The sequence below is a fragment of the Thermobia domestica genome, chromosome 13 (assembly GCF_964235325.1).
Source record: "Thermobia domestica chromosome 13, izTheDome1.hap1.1, whole genome shotgun sequence".
NCBI lineage: Eukaryota > Metazoa > Arthropoda > Insecta > Zygentoma > Lepismatidae > Thermobia > Thermobia domestica.
Genome location: NC_137466.1, coordinates 198,956,743 through 198,972,406, shown reverse-complemented (window position 1 = coordinate 198,972,406; position 15,664 = coordinate 198,956,743). Strand labels below are relative to the sequence as shown.

Here is a 15,664-nt window from a genome sequence, read left to right as displayed (position 1 = left end):
CTTTTCTTACCTAAAGATTTTTGACTTTCATGATTATTTTCTGCATCTGTGTCAGCTATTAGTCTATCTTAATATAGTTTAGCATACAATTTAAACATCTTTAACTTTTCTGAAAAGCACTTCCCGGTAAATAATAAAATATAGGAAAATGAGTAATAGAAATAGAGTATATCACGTGGGCATATAGGAAAACTAGGCCTACACTTATTCAAAAAATAAAAGATTACAAAAAGAAGTAGGAAGACATTAGTTTCGAAATGCATATTGTGAAAAATATTCTATACTTACTTATATATGGATATAGAATTTGGCGGCACTTCAGAGCTTCCATATTAGCAAATACGTATTGAGATTTACTGCACACAGGGTCATAAATGGGAGAGTAAGGACATTCAATGTCACATTTTCCATCATGCTGCCGTGATATCTCTGAGAAAAGAGATAAATTTCATAATTTATAAAAAGAATAGAGATAATTTATTGATAAATTATTAATTAATTAATTAATAATTAGTAAAGGCATATTAATAATTATTCATAAAGAGATAATTCATGAATAAAGAAATAATTTACTACTATTAAAATGTTTCACTTGCATCTATAATTGAATTCGTTTTTATCTATATATAGTATATTTATCTATATACCATATAGTTAATTATATACCATATAGTTAAATAATAGTTGTATTTAGTTTGTAATAAAAATAGTTTTAACGTACAGTTATTAAAATTAGACAGTTACAGTTAATTACAGTTAATTAAAATTAGAAAAAAAAATAATAATGTTATTTAAAAAGTACGGTGGTTTACAGGATACTAAAACAACATGATACGTAATGAAATGCTGTTAAGTTCGTTTCTCTAGTCGCTGCCGTAACTTAGATTTTTGGGGAAATGTTATTCTGGCAACACTGTAGTTTCTATGGATGGCAACACTGAAAATTCTTCAGGTTCATATTTTCTATTGTAAAATAACATTATTTATGGTTGTGGTAAGTTGTATTTCATTATCTCCTTTCACTTATGAAAAACAAGCAAAAGAAAAATTGTAATTTCTTTATTATTTTTAGTATGTCAGGCTCTTAAGAATTCTACCTTATATATTGAATGCTCCAACTGACTTGAATGAATTTGTTGATTCAACTCTTCTTTTATTATAGAATATAATGGCCAAATTAGTGGCCTTAGTTACTGAAATTACTTACCAACTTCATACATCTTAGCCGTACACCGAAGGTGCCAAATGTTGTTGTATGTAACATTGTCTGAACCACAAACTTTCTTTGGAGTAACATAAGCAAGATCACATGGCTCGAATGTCTTATTACTCTCGCATGGCTTATGATCTTTTACTGTTATCTCTGTTCCTGAAATAATATAATTCATTAAATTATTTGAAACATAAGTATACCCAAACATAGAACAAGTACATAAAAATAAATGCGAAGTGGATTGGTTCTCTGAAAAACAAAAATCCACTTACAAATATTTTACAAAGGAAAGCATATATTGAAATACTATTAGATAACTTAGTTTTGCAATTAAGGTATATTGTGTCTAGAATGATAAATTACTTACTTGAGCTTTTGTTCTTGCATAAAAGGACCCACAAATTGGGATATGTCGTATTGTCTGATCCACACACAGGGCTTTGTTGATCATCCGCCACTGCCAACCAGCAAGGATCATCGCAAGGTCCTTTGAATACCACCTTAATTTTATCTGAAATTTTTTTTAAAAAAATATGTATACTTGTTTACCGTACAGTGATTATAATGTTAATAATTTAAGTTACCAGATAAGTAGGATTTTAATTTTCATCATAACAGTTTAATGCAGTTTTGTGGAAGTAATTCAATTTCAAAATCATGAAAGATATATATATATATATATATATATATATATATATATATATATATATATATATATATATATATATATATATATATATTAAGTTTTCAGTATCGAGACATACTAGCCTTAAATACACCAATTAAGTGTTTTATAATATAAACTGATCTTGTAACAACTTCTGAGATTATAGAATGACGTAGTACACAGTGTTCGAAGTGGAGAAAAAGCAGAGGCGGTATGTTTTATTATGATTTTTACTCAACATACCGGCAAATTTAAATAATGTCTTGATCACTGAAAAACCAGAGACGGTATGTCCTCATTACTGAAAAACCAGAGGCGGTATGGTATACCACAGCATACCGTCTCACTTCGATCACTGGTAGTACATCAAAACAAATTTTGACATCAAAATACTTTATTATTATATTTGCTAAATGAATTGCTAATGAATAAAAACTATCAAGATATTCCAAATGCATAATTTAGTTTACTCCAAAATTGATTTCCCTATTGTGTAGACCTACATTTTACTTAAATGAGGATGCCATCCAGAGAAGAGAGAAAAATTTATAATTTTAAATCTAGCAATCGTTCTATCCAGAAATAAACTCTATAAACATGTCCGAAAATATCCAAATTTTTAAGAGTAGTAGATATGTACAGTTATGTCCATAGAAACTTGTACGCTTATCTGTCTTTAACAAGGAAATATGACTAAGGTGAACAAACTTTTGGACATGACTTTTCATATTATTATACAAATCAGTATGTTTTACCTCTGCCGAAAACGAATGCGAGAGTGTTAGAAATGGTGGGTGAGAAAAGAACACTTTTAGATATTATTAGGAAGAGGAAGAGAAACTGGTTGGGACATTGCCTAAGAAGAGATTGTATTATGAGGGACGTCCTAGAGGGTATGGTGGCGGGAAAGAGAGGGAGGGGGCGAAAGAGACTACAATTAATGGATGATATTAAAACAGAAAGATCATACGCGAAGACGAAAAGGTTAGCGGAGGACCGTGGAGCATGGAAGCTTCTCAGCTGCGGCAAGTGACCTGCCAATAAAGGCAGGATACCTATGATGATGATACAAATCAGTGGCGGCCGGTGGATTGTGGTTTCGGGTGTTGCAGTACGAACGATAAGTTGTTACGCAATGCACGATGAACACAATATACTTCCACATGAGGCGAAACAATGCTTACCAATGTGATATTGTTTCTGGAAAGGAAACCTCGAAACCCGCCAGAAGAAGGATCAGCATGTAACAGAAGCCAAAAATCAAAGAACATCAAAACAAACAGCACTGCCAGTTCTACACCCAGAAATGTTAACTTGGAGGGGTCCAAAGTATTTAAGGGAAATCCAATACGTCTACATAATATGGAACCTATCTTATAGTGCACCCGAAAAGACGATAAGTAATTCTTACTTACTGTCATCTATATTTTTAGAAAAAATGATAGAACGATTATTTTTTATAAGAAAAGAAGAGTAGATGATGAGGCGTAAAATAAAATATTTAGCCTACATCAATCGTTTCTCTATTAAACAAGTATAGTTCGTTAAGAAAGTCTACAAATGTTAGTCAAGTTTCGAAATTTTTTTTGGGGGGGGGGGGTCCGGACCCGGTGGACTCCCCTCGTGGCTACTCCCCTGAGCATTGCTACTAATCCCAAATTCAATCTGGCGTTTCTCATCATACAGTTTTATGTGGAAATTATCAAGAGTATAAAATATTCTTATTTTATAAAAGAAATATGTTTATACTAAAATACTATCCACAAGAGGGAAGTGATTCTACATACTGACTTATTAATATTTGATTCAAAAATTACTGTAGAAGAAGCCTTCGTTATCAATATAAGCTAAGAATTAACTTGTAAATGCGGGTCTATTTTCATTTGTTTTCTCCTCTACTAGATATTTTCTTTCTTATTTTGTTCTGCAATCACTTTTTTTAATTATCATTATATTGATTTGCTTCAGTATGGTCCCGTAATTTAAAAATATGAATGCATAAAAACAAATTCCATTTGTTAATTGCTAGTGAAAGAAAATTCAGAAATCTTATTTAGGTCTAGCGTGAAAAACCTTTTCGTTCACTGGAAACCGTGCTATGTTGCAGAAGCACTGCAACGACCAGTCCCTTTAACTCCTGAGATAGGGGAAAGGAGACTTAACATTTGCTCCAATTGCCGCGCTGAAGGAATCTGGTCGTTGCATGCTTGCTGCAACACTATAAATTAGAGACTCTGTGACGGATTATTTTTCGCTTTTTAAAACGTATTAACGGAACTGACAGTTACAGAAGTAAAAAATATGTTATTTAAAGTGTATATATGCAAGTATTAAAAAATATTTTTTCTGTTCTTTACTAGTATTGATAAAAACAGTTTTTTTCTTGAAATACTTTGGTCGTTACGCAACGCTGCAACACTAACATTAGCCGCCACTGATACAAATACATTTAAAAATCAAATGATAAGCACGTAAAATTATATTTTCGTACCTAGGAATTACAATGATTAAAAGACAGACAGACACTGTAATATTTTTCAACATTACTCTGCAACAGTGGTGGATCTAGCCCGAGACTGGGGTGGCCTAGGCCTCCCACTTTTTTGAATGACAAAAACAATTTAAGCTATTGTTTATATATTTTTGAAAGTTAATAGTAAATTCATGATATACCTATCATAGTCTGAGTTCTGGTTGGCCCCTCCAGTTTTTGCCTTCTAGATCCGCCACTGCTGTGCAAAGACTTGTGGATGGTCTGCGAGAGTATTTATCTTGAATAGTTGAACGGACATGAAATCTTAAACTCTCTTAAACTACTTGTCATTCATCTTACAACAGGAATCCACATGACTATGCCAGCAAAATAAGGTAATAACATTGAAGTTCAATTAAGACAATTCTAAAAACTATTATTTAAAAATGATCCAATAATAATATATCTAAATTTTAATGGTTTCTACTGATAAATATCGTAGAAGATAGCTAACTAATTGAATAAATTGTGCCGGTGTCACGTATACACCACGCCAAAAGGAGTTTGATTATATTCTAAATTTTATGCAACCAACGTATCGTTTGAGTACGGTTGGATTGCATACTACAAAGGATATATATATATATATATATATATATATATATATATATATATATATATATATATATATATATATATATATATAAAATCTTGGGAACAGTTGGATGGATGACCTCCATCAACAAACTCTATTCGTTACTTCTAATCCTCTACTTCCTGGTGAAAATTGATAGTGGTCCATAAATAGTTCTTGAGTTTCTTTGTCTCCGGACGGACAGACAGAGTAATATATAAAGGGAGATTTTGTAAACCAAACTTCTTTGAAATATTACTAAAGTCAAAGTTCTGTTCTTTTGTATCTTTACTTCAGAAGACCAAAGAATCTTTTCTATCTACGAGGTGTGTTGAAAAAGTATGGAATCTTATTTTCTCCCGCATAAACCGATGAAGCGCGAGGGGCTTTCTTCAGTGTAGATATAGAGGGGACACTCATGCGCAGTTGTAAATTTTTTCCCGCTCGCAGAAAGCGTTAGTTGCTTGTAGTCGGCCAAAGAGTGAAGACGTGTAGTAAGCGGTCGTCGGATTTCTGTTTTCTTGTAAATGACAGAAAAACTTGAGCAGCGACAGAAAAACTTGCATCAAGTGTTGCCAAAAGCTTGGCGATATCCAAGTGGAAACCATTCAATCGGAATCGGTACATTCAATTTCGAACGAGAATTTGGGCATGAGGAAAGTGTTCGCGAAATTTGATTCAGGCTTTCATCGCCAAATACTACATTCCCGTGTATCGTCACGCTCCCAACTCACCCGATATGGCTCCGTGTGACTTTTGGTTACTTCTCAAGCTGAAAATGAAACTAGGAGGAACCCGATTTGAGTCAAGAGAAGACATCATGCAGAATGCGACGGTACACATACACTATTTGCTCGTCAGGGGCGTTGGGAGAAGTGTGTGCATTACCATGGAGAAAACAAGGGGATTAATGTTTCGGATTTCCAAATCAATAAATGTACTTTTGCTAACCAAAGGTTCGATACATTTTGAACACACCTCGTATATCAAACACATAAAAAAGCACCCTAGTATTACGGTGCAAGTAGCGCTTCCGACGACCACATTGTTTTTGGCTGGGTTCTCCCAATGCCATTATTTTCTGTCTTCGTAGACTCCATTCGATAGCTTTTACTTCAAAGCTTTTCTCTTCCTTGGAATGCTTGGTTTACACCAACAATTCTATTCTCCCACGGAAATAGATGGTGTGTGAAATAAACTGTCAAGCATTATTTTTTTTAACTCAAGAAGCATTCATGATTACCATAACATGATAAACTTTACACTAAAATATTGACAAACAATTAGAATGTTATTCTGTAATTTGAATAGATGAGATAAATATAACACATTAAAGGCGTAGGATAATAATAAAGACCAGTAATAAAATACTTATGGACACTGGCGAAAATCCCGCGGGGGATGAGAGGAACATGTCCCCTCCAATCTTGGAACTGGAGGGACTGCCCCCCCTCAACAATCCGATTTGGAATGTGATTTTCGGGGAGAAATGTGATGATTGGTGTCTGATTGCCACAAAGGAAAGTGAGATGAAATTGATGTCCTGCAGAATAAGCCTCAAATCTGTCCGCCTTCCAACTCTGCTCCCCTGATCTTGCACGGCATTGTTTTCAACTTCATAAATATGTTGAATATTGCTTGATACCCGTCCCCCAATGTTAAAGACAGATTTGCGTCGCTGCTTATAGAAATGACATTAAATTGAGAAATTTAAATTAATCTCAGTGGTCAATTATGTTGCACCTCTGATTTATTTTGCTTCCGGTAGTTCATTTTTTATATATTCTATTATATTTATATTATCGAAATAATAGCAGTATTGTCTAGGACTTCAATATTGGTAATCTGTTTGAGATATGAGTCTTACCTTCTGGTTGAGCGAACTGGTTTACACAAAAATCAAGGATTAGTGAATTATTGTACGTTTTGCCATCAGAGCCACACACTGGATCAAAAGGAAGATTTGAATATTCGGAACAGTCGGGCTCAACATCTGACTCTGGTGTTGTATTTTCTTCTTCTACAGCATTATCTAAAATAATTAATACAAAAACAATAATAAACAAACTTTATCATACATTTGTTAAGTTGCACTATGTAAATGATGACTGCTCCTTGATACGGTCGAGCAGTCTTAACATATTAGGCTCTCAGTTGCTCGTTCGAATCCCACTTAGGAAATGACTATCACGTTTCGTGCTTCCATCCATCATTTCATAACCCATTTATCCTAAACCACACATGGAAACGGGCCTGTGAGCACTGTTAAGAAACTAAAATAGGCTTTGTCTTTTATTTGTATTACATGAATAATATATTACAGAATAGCTGAGAGAAAAGAATACATTTTTATACTTAAATAAAAATGTACTTGACATTTTGGTTTACAAATTATCGACCAATAAATCACGATTTGTAAGATAACCTTTTTCATGCTGTTGTAAAACCTACATTTTCGAGTAATTTATCGCAATAAAGAGCTGTAATGAAGAAGAATAAATTTCGAAATACAACGGAACACCTATTGAAATTACAGCGAGGAAATGACCTTGTAAATGTTTGGTACTTATTATCATTTACAATTCTTCTCCCACGCTGTCACTTAATACATGTTGGAAAACATCTCACGTGCCTCTTTCCTTAAGCCCTGCCGTATTCCACAGACATTACGTCACCTGCTTGTTTCATTGCATCGCCTAACAATTCCTTCCTTGCTAGTCTCTTTTGTCTTTCCTCTCCTCCACCTACCATCCATTTCAAGAAACAACTGATAATATCAATGCTACACAAATGAGATCTGCCATGATGTAAATAGGCTTTATATATCACTATTTCCTTGTAAACTCACTGAGTGTAACCGATTTTCCCATCGTTACTTAACACGTTCAGATAATGAGATTTAATGTTTGTATATTCGTATGTGGTCTTGACTTATTGTGTAGTGAATCTTTACGATATATTATTTCCAACGCGGATTTCCCACTTAAAAACACATACACACACACACTTGTAATAATTTTTATAGCTTCATTTTATGTCTGTTATTGTTTCCTTTCATTTATTTTTATGTCGAACTTTTCACACAGGTTGAATGATATTATATGAATATTATATTTATTTATTTATTTCATTATTCTTGGTGTACATAATGGAATCTTGTCAAATACATAGAAATAATTACATATAGAAAGTGTATGATCATTACATAAGTTTAAATACAAAGAAAAAAAGTATTCTAATGTATGCAGAGCCGGCTATACTATATGTGCAACATGTGCATTTATATAGGGCGGCAAATTTCGAGGGGCGGCAAAGTCTGTCGTCATAACTATATTATTTAAAATAATTATTTCTTGTTGGAAACAGACTTCATAATGTTGGTAGTTAAATTTACTAAACTACCTTCTATCTGAATACTATATTCATAAATCATGTTTAGGTCGCATTAGTTTAAGGTCACATGGACTGTTCTAAAGCAAAATGGTCAAACAAATGTCAGCATAAATTGCTTGATGGTTGTCAAATACAAGAACTTAATTCTCGAACAGTAGCAAACACCTATTCCACTCAGTTAGTTATCACAGTTTTGATATGGAAACTAGTCGTCCTTGTTACAAACAAGTTCCTTATCATTCAAGATAGAAACAAGTTTTTTAAAAAAAAAGAAAAAGAAGAAGAGATATAAAATAGAAGAAAAATCAGGAAATAAAGATAACAGAGCTAGTTGCGTTGGAATTGAAGTCGGATATATTAAGATTGAAGCTCGATATTGAATTCTATAAAAAATGATTACCATCTTTCCTCTCCATGTGTGTTTGCTTTATCTTTCACTAACATAATAGATTATTTAAAGAAGAAAACTGTCACGAGATTGTATTTATAGTGTTTAGGCCTTTCTGAGTGCGAGTGCTTTACCTCCTCTTCGTTGTTCATACGGGGTAGCATACTTAAAATCGTGTCTTTTAAGATTTGTTCTTTCTGAAGAAAGGAGGCGGCAAATTATGCCATAGCACGGGGCGGCATATTGCCTTGGACCGTCCCTGAATAAATGTATGTTATTTTTGTATTAAGCAAAATTAAGTTTTAGTAAACAAAGTCTTTTAAAATTCCTGTTGGCTACCCATATTTAAATATTTCTGAACGTGATGGAAACTGTTGTCAATAACTAAGATATTTTCAAATATCTTCTCTTAAAATGGAAACCTTTTCTATTTGTTTAAAATTTATGAATAGCAGATTCAATTCTACAATATTATTAAGCGTTAAACAAAAAATATAAAATATCCAAAGATAAGACGTAACAATCGATAGCTTTATTAAGCCAAACAAATTTATATGGATGAATGAAAAGATTCATGTGACACTAGCAAGATGACTGTAGACAGGGGCATACGCAGAGTGTGGGTCCTGATATCTGAGTTAATGATGACGCCAGTTTTAATTTCTTGTAGGGGCAAGTGGAGGGAGATAGACATTATGAGGACAGTAATAAGAGTTTTATATTACTTGACTTACATTTCAGTACAGCATGTCTGAGGAGAAGTCTGGGAGCAGACGAAGCTCCTGAGGGGCATCCATCCCGTTGTCCTCTCTATCGACGTCACTGGTCCGGACCCCTCTTCCCCCAAAATCCCGACTTTTCTGTAAATTTAGTGTAATTTTAGGTGTGATTTTACAAATGTTAATATAATTTATCCACATTTTGCATTTAACCCCCCTCCCCGAACGCTTTGAACCCCTCCCGAAATCCTACGAACGTGTCTGACAGTACCTAATATAGTTAATGAGAAATAACCTTAAATTATGTTTTGCTCTTAGATTTTAATTTCTTTGTAATTTAAATAAAATATAAAGTTGATATATATATGAATTGATAGATGACATCGAGCTGAATAAAATGACATGCTTGATTGTAAATTCTCATGTATAGTTTTTGAGAAAATCAAAAAATATTTTATGGTTCAAACAGAATGTCGTTCGTTTATTATGCTACAAAATATTATTTATTTATTTACGATCTATTATAAAATACACTGTTAACTAGCAGCTTGTGTCTGGCGTTCTTTGTAGTAACAATGCCACACATGCTTCAAATAGTTACACAATCTTACTACTTCTTACTTAATTTTAATGAATATCATAAAATTTTTAAGTAATTCTTATGTAAACTGTATAATACTAGCTGAACCTGCGTTCTCTACACAGCGCATCATTCACATATGAGCATGAATCTCCTTGTCATTCCTCAAGATATCTGTACATATCCCTTTATAGACACAAGTGAAAGACGTCTTGATAAAAATCGGCAAGAGGTATCATAAAAGTGAGTTTTTTCGATTATTTTTTTTCAATATCTCGCACCGTTTGTAAGATTTGAGCCTACTTCCGGCTGGAGTTTCTAATTCATGTATGACCAGTGTTTTCTTTCTTCTTGCATGCAGTATGTAATAAGGAAATACATTACATATATAATTAATTATAATGTCAGTTATATATGGTGTTCATTGGGCAAAACACTCAAAAAATAAAGATTTATCTTAGACTCGAGAAATGGTTATCCTTCCTTTTTCACTATTATTTGGCCATGGAACAAACGCCTGAGACATATACAACCCCAATATACAATATTGTGGTGTTGGAATGTATAACGCATAGGATATGATGCTTTAGTTTTTTTTTTAATTTCAACCCTTCCAGTGTACCCTAAAAAATGTAATAAAGAAATAAATGGCCATGTTTTTTAAAAATATTCAATTTGAACGGGACAATCTACGCAAAATTTCCAATCGATCAGTGAAAACGTCATCTTTCTAGAGCCTGTAGTTTCCGAGATCTCATTGCCGAAAGGATTGACCACAAACATATAAACATAGTTTAAAAGAATTCGGAAGATGGAACCACAATTCACATGCATTGATTTTAGAGAAGGCTTATTAAAATACAAAGGCTTTGAACAATAATTTATTATCATAAACTTTAGGAAAACGATATAGTTAACTAATTTAGACTATTTAAAGAACAAATAATCAAAATGTTTGTCTCTGTTAAACGTGAAATCACACATAACCGTAAATGAAAGATTTGAAAGCCAAAGTTATAGGTTGGAGCTCAGGCGCTTTTAATTGCTATTGTAGCATTTTAATAGATAGACTAGCATTTTAATATATAGACTAGCTGAACCTGTGAATTCTACCCAGCACATCATTCACATATGAGCATGCATCTCCTTGTCATTCCTCATCGTGGAGTGCACTTAGCGCCCGTAGATTTAGCGCCCACATATAATATCGTATACTTAGCGCCCAGAAAATATTTGATGCTTATCAGTGTGCTAGGGTTGACCAAAGAGAGAACTAGTTTATATGTGTAAATGTAGTTTCGTACTCAAATCATCTATCCCATCCCCTCTCTTTTGACGACTAAAGAACAAAAATTTTTCACTTGAAAGATCCTGCTTTACTTCCTGCACAATTGTCATGTCACTTTTAAAACCCCTTAGGCAAGTTGAAAGAAATGTGTTCTTTTCTTCCTCTTCTGTTCATCACCGTCAGCTCTAACACTCGGACTTTTCATGTACATCTGTAATTACGTACAATTGAATTACGACTTAAGAGCATTACCATATCACCTATGAGATTTTCATATATGGATGTGAATTCATGTGCCAGCGTTATTTTAAAATTTATATAGTTTTAAATAATAATAATTACACGCACCTTAATGCAAATACTACTGCATGGAAAACAGCAATTATTTATGCACATTGCATAACTTCATTTCCTATCGTAAATACAGGGTGTCAAAAAATTCAAATGCCAAAATTTGCTGGGTAATTCTTTATATCAAATGAAAATAAAACGTTCTAATGAACATGTGTCAAGTGTTATAAGCCGCCCTAAACGCAATCAATCACATTTTAAACCCTAGTTTAAAAATAATGGAACATATCGTAAGTAGTTAAAGAAATTCGGCAAGAACTAGTATTTCCTCTATCTAAATATCCATACAAGGATACACTTTTAACCCTAGGACCACGGGCGGCGATTAGGGGGGCAAAGGGGGGCAGTTGTCCCTCCACTTTTTGAAATGACCCATTAATGTATATAGTTTCATTTGGAAATATAAAGTTTTGTATGTATTATTGGTTCATAGAATACAAATGGTGCCATAAAATATTTGCTGTTCCATGAGTACGTATTGGTTATCTTTCCGTGAAGTTAAGAAAGCTACAGAAATTGCGTTTTAAAAATGCCACTAAAAATGGCCCAAAAATTAAACTGTTGTACGCGAGACAATTCGAGCGTACTTTCATTTCATCTTACAAGGGCTCGATATGTTAGTAAGCCGCTCTGGATCTAATTGAGATATCATTTCGCAAGAAAAGAAGTCCTTCACAAGTTCTTCTTTAATTGCACAAAAATTGACAGTTCCTAAAACAGTTCTTTTCTTGAAAAATTGACAGTTCTTTTCTTCTTTCTTATAGTAAGGAATATTTTGATTTGATTTTTTTTTTCAGTTTAACATCCTGTTCAGCAGCGAAGCTATATGAGACGTGAACTTAATGATTAACGTAGAATCCGAACCACGTGAGCTCCCTCTGGGAATTGAACCCAGGTCTCCCACGTCAAAGGTGCGTACGTTAACCGCTTAGCCACGAAGGAGCTCAGTAAGTAATATATAATTTTGCAGTCTAATATACGAGTTTAGGGGTGTACATATACAGTTTTGTTATACAATTAAATTTAGTAAATTCAACATAATTCTAGGTTTTAGGATTATTTTGTATAACTGGAATGTGGAGTGACTAAGTATTGTTGAGTTTTGATGTATTCCAAGAAAATGAAAACTGTATCTAATGGCAACGAACATGTTTCGGGAAGCTGCAAAAGTATTTCTTTGAATGTCGTAGCATATGCTTGTAGTATTCACTGTCTTTCTAAGAGTAATAACACATATAATAACATGCGTGGAATTAAAAATATAAATTGTTCATTAATTTCCAGTTTCAATATAACTTTTGCAGAACAAGCCTTATTATCCATTACTATGATTATTTGATTAATATTATCCTTTCTATTTATTTGTTTTGCAAATTTGTTATTAAATAGGTCCCTAGTCTGATCACACAATTTTCCAGACAGAATTTTAAGATGCATAATTTTATGATTTTTTGATTTCATGAGCAAGGAATCAGATCTCTTCTTACACCTTCGTTGTATAAGAGTACAAAGAGGTAGTATCTTGTGTTGCTCTTGTCAATTTACGTAACAAAATATGAAACAAGATATACGGTATTTTAACTGAAAAAGATAGTTATACAGTCTTTAGTCTATATAACAGTCTCCTAATAGTTATAGAGCCTTTAGTCTAACAAAGTGTTACAAGCAACCAGGAAAAGTAACATTGACATACAAATACTGTATTCAGATCATGTCTTGCCTCCCCACTTTTAACGTCCAACCGCCGCCACTGCCTAGGACTACCAGGTGGGACCATTGCACTCGTACGCATACTTTCTTTAATAATTACTAAGGCTTAGTAAGTATTGAGATTCTATGATATTTCCCTGGTTGTGTTCTTGTATTATGTTATATAAGTATTTTTTTTTTTCATTTCCGTGAGTTAAGTGATAGTTTTTAAAATTTATAGCATTGGGTACCGAGTGGGTACATTAAACTCGAGCCTTAATGAAGAAATATGAGGATAGATTCAGAATAGATTGAGATTGTGACTCGTAGCGGAGTGAACGTTCTGATAATCTAACTGTCCCAATGAAGTCAGATATAACATATTGCAAGTTTATGTGTTATTATTTAGTTTGATTGATTTAATTATTTGCAATTTTGCTTATTTTAGTAGCAGCTTTTCTTTATTTATTCACTTATATAAGTCCATTGTCAGAAGCATAATAGTTGCTTTTGTCTATCAAACTGTATTAATTTTTCCATTGTATGCAGTTGCGTATCCAGGGGAAGTTTCCCGGGATATGAACTCCCAAGAACCAAAATTTTAAAAAGTTGCTAGAATAAAATCTAAATTTTCGCTTTCAGTCTCCACATTAACAAAAAAGTTTTCCGGAGTAGGACACTGACCCCCCCCCCGAATAGAAATTCTGGCTTTGCCACTGATTGTATGTAAAGTTTTGTTTATTGTTAGGTGTTTTGATCATTGCACGTGGTAGACAAACAGATCACTAACAATACACGTCACTATTGATGGTAGAGGAGGAATATTTTTGGTAAATCAATAAACAATGAAGAAATTGATTCCCGACAGACGATAAGATATTAGCAGACTTATATACAAATGCAACTGAAGTTTCTTGTTCAGGTACCGATATTGAAATGAGACGTTGAGTAGTTTTCTTATCCAGAGGATTGGTTAGAAGTTTGAAGCGTAGCACCTATAGCTAATGCAAAAGCACGTGCTAATGCAAAAAGCAAAACTCCGGAGAAAAGCGATCCTACATGGGCTGCCTTATGTTTTGATGACAACATCGGCGCTATTAGAATACCTGATGATGAACTGTTCCTAATTTGTGAAGTTGCAAATTCTTCACACACTCTGCAATATAATTTTATTCTTACATATAATATGACTAGACGAACAATTTCTCATTTTTTGGGTGCGTTGTCTCTTTCGACAATATATAGGCCTACCCAGTAAGATCACCCATTGCAAAACACAATGCACAACTATCCTGAAGTTGTCACTTCTAGAGGAAAAAACTCAAAGTTATCATGTATTACAACACAACAAAATCATACGTTCACACTAGCAATCATATGGCTCGCTGTTACACCACAAAACAATGAACAAAATGGCCTGTGACAGTATTTTACATAACTGATGTAAGTGGACTCAACACTTATGGTATTGTGTCATCAAAGCGTAATTTCAAACGAGAAACAAACATTAAAACGTTTGAAATTCCGTAAATTTTTCATTTCGTCTGGTTAGCAGTTCGCCAACGTTGAGAAGAAATCACGGAGAATTGAAGCTTCCCAGCATACTGAATAGGAACAGCCTAAGAAAGTCTCTCCAGCAAAGAGGGAGCACAAATCAAGAACTTTTTGCCGCAAATGCAAGCTACATGAATGTACTGACATTTAATATTTTCCAAGTGTAACACTCCGATTTTGATAAAATTTGGCAGGTAGATATTACACATGAAATAAATGAATACGTGTTTTTTTCTTTTCTGGGGAAAACTGTTTTAAGGGGTAAAAGTCCCCACCCAAAAATTGGAGAAATTTGAGGCGGGAAAGACAAGAAGAAGAAGTTAGTCGAAGTGAATGAAATTGTTCACAGATATTATAAACGTTAAATGATGGAATATATGTTTCGTACTTTCCCGGGAAAAATGGTTGGGTGGGGCACAGACTCCTTCAAACCTTTGATCTCGAAATATCAAAAGCGCTAATAACAGTACGTTAAACATGCCTAAAGGACATGGAGAATTGTAGGGAAAGTTTGGGTAGGGACAATATAGAAAAAATAAATGAACACTTCTTTCTTATTTCCTGCAGAAAAAATGTTTTTAGGGGCAAAAGTCTCCACCGAAAATTTTGAAATTGATGACCGAAAGGCATGAAGAAGTAGACCGGAATGAACGAAAGTGTGTGCATATATTGTAGACGTAAAATGACAGAATATTGTGTCGCATTTTTCTGGAAA

General features: G+C 33.6%; 1 protein-coding gene across 1 annotated transcript in view; it reads right to left on the bottom strand.

The window, feature by feature from the left end:
* Positions 1-15,664, bottom strand: part of LOC145668940 (serine protease inhibitor dipetalogastin-like) — a 45,666-nt gene that overhangs the window by 11,197 nt on the left and 18,805 nt on the right. The window contains exons 2-5 of the mRNA XM_081737224.1: positions 6,855-7,019; positions 1,581-1,724; positions 1,208-1,369; positions 289-429 (exon numbers count right to left, since the gene is read on the bottom strand). Coding sequence (XP_081593350.1) covers positions 289-429; positions 1,208-1,369; positions 1,581-1,724; positions 6,855-7,019 — 612 coding nt within the window. The remainder of the gene's footprint in view (positions 1-288; positions 430-1,207; positions 1,370-1,580; positions 1,725-6,854; positions 7,020-15,664) is intronic.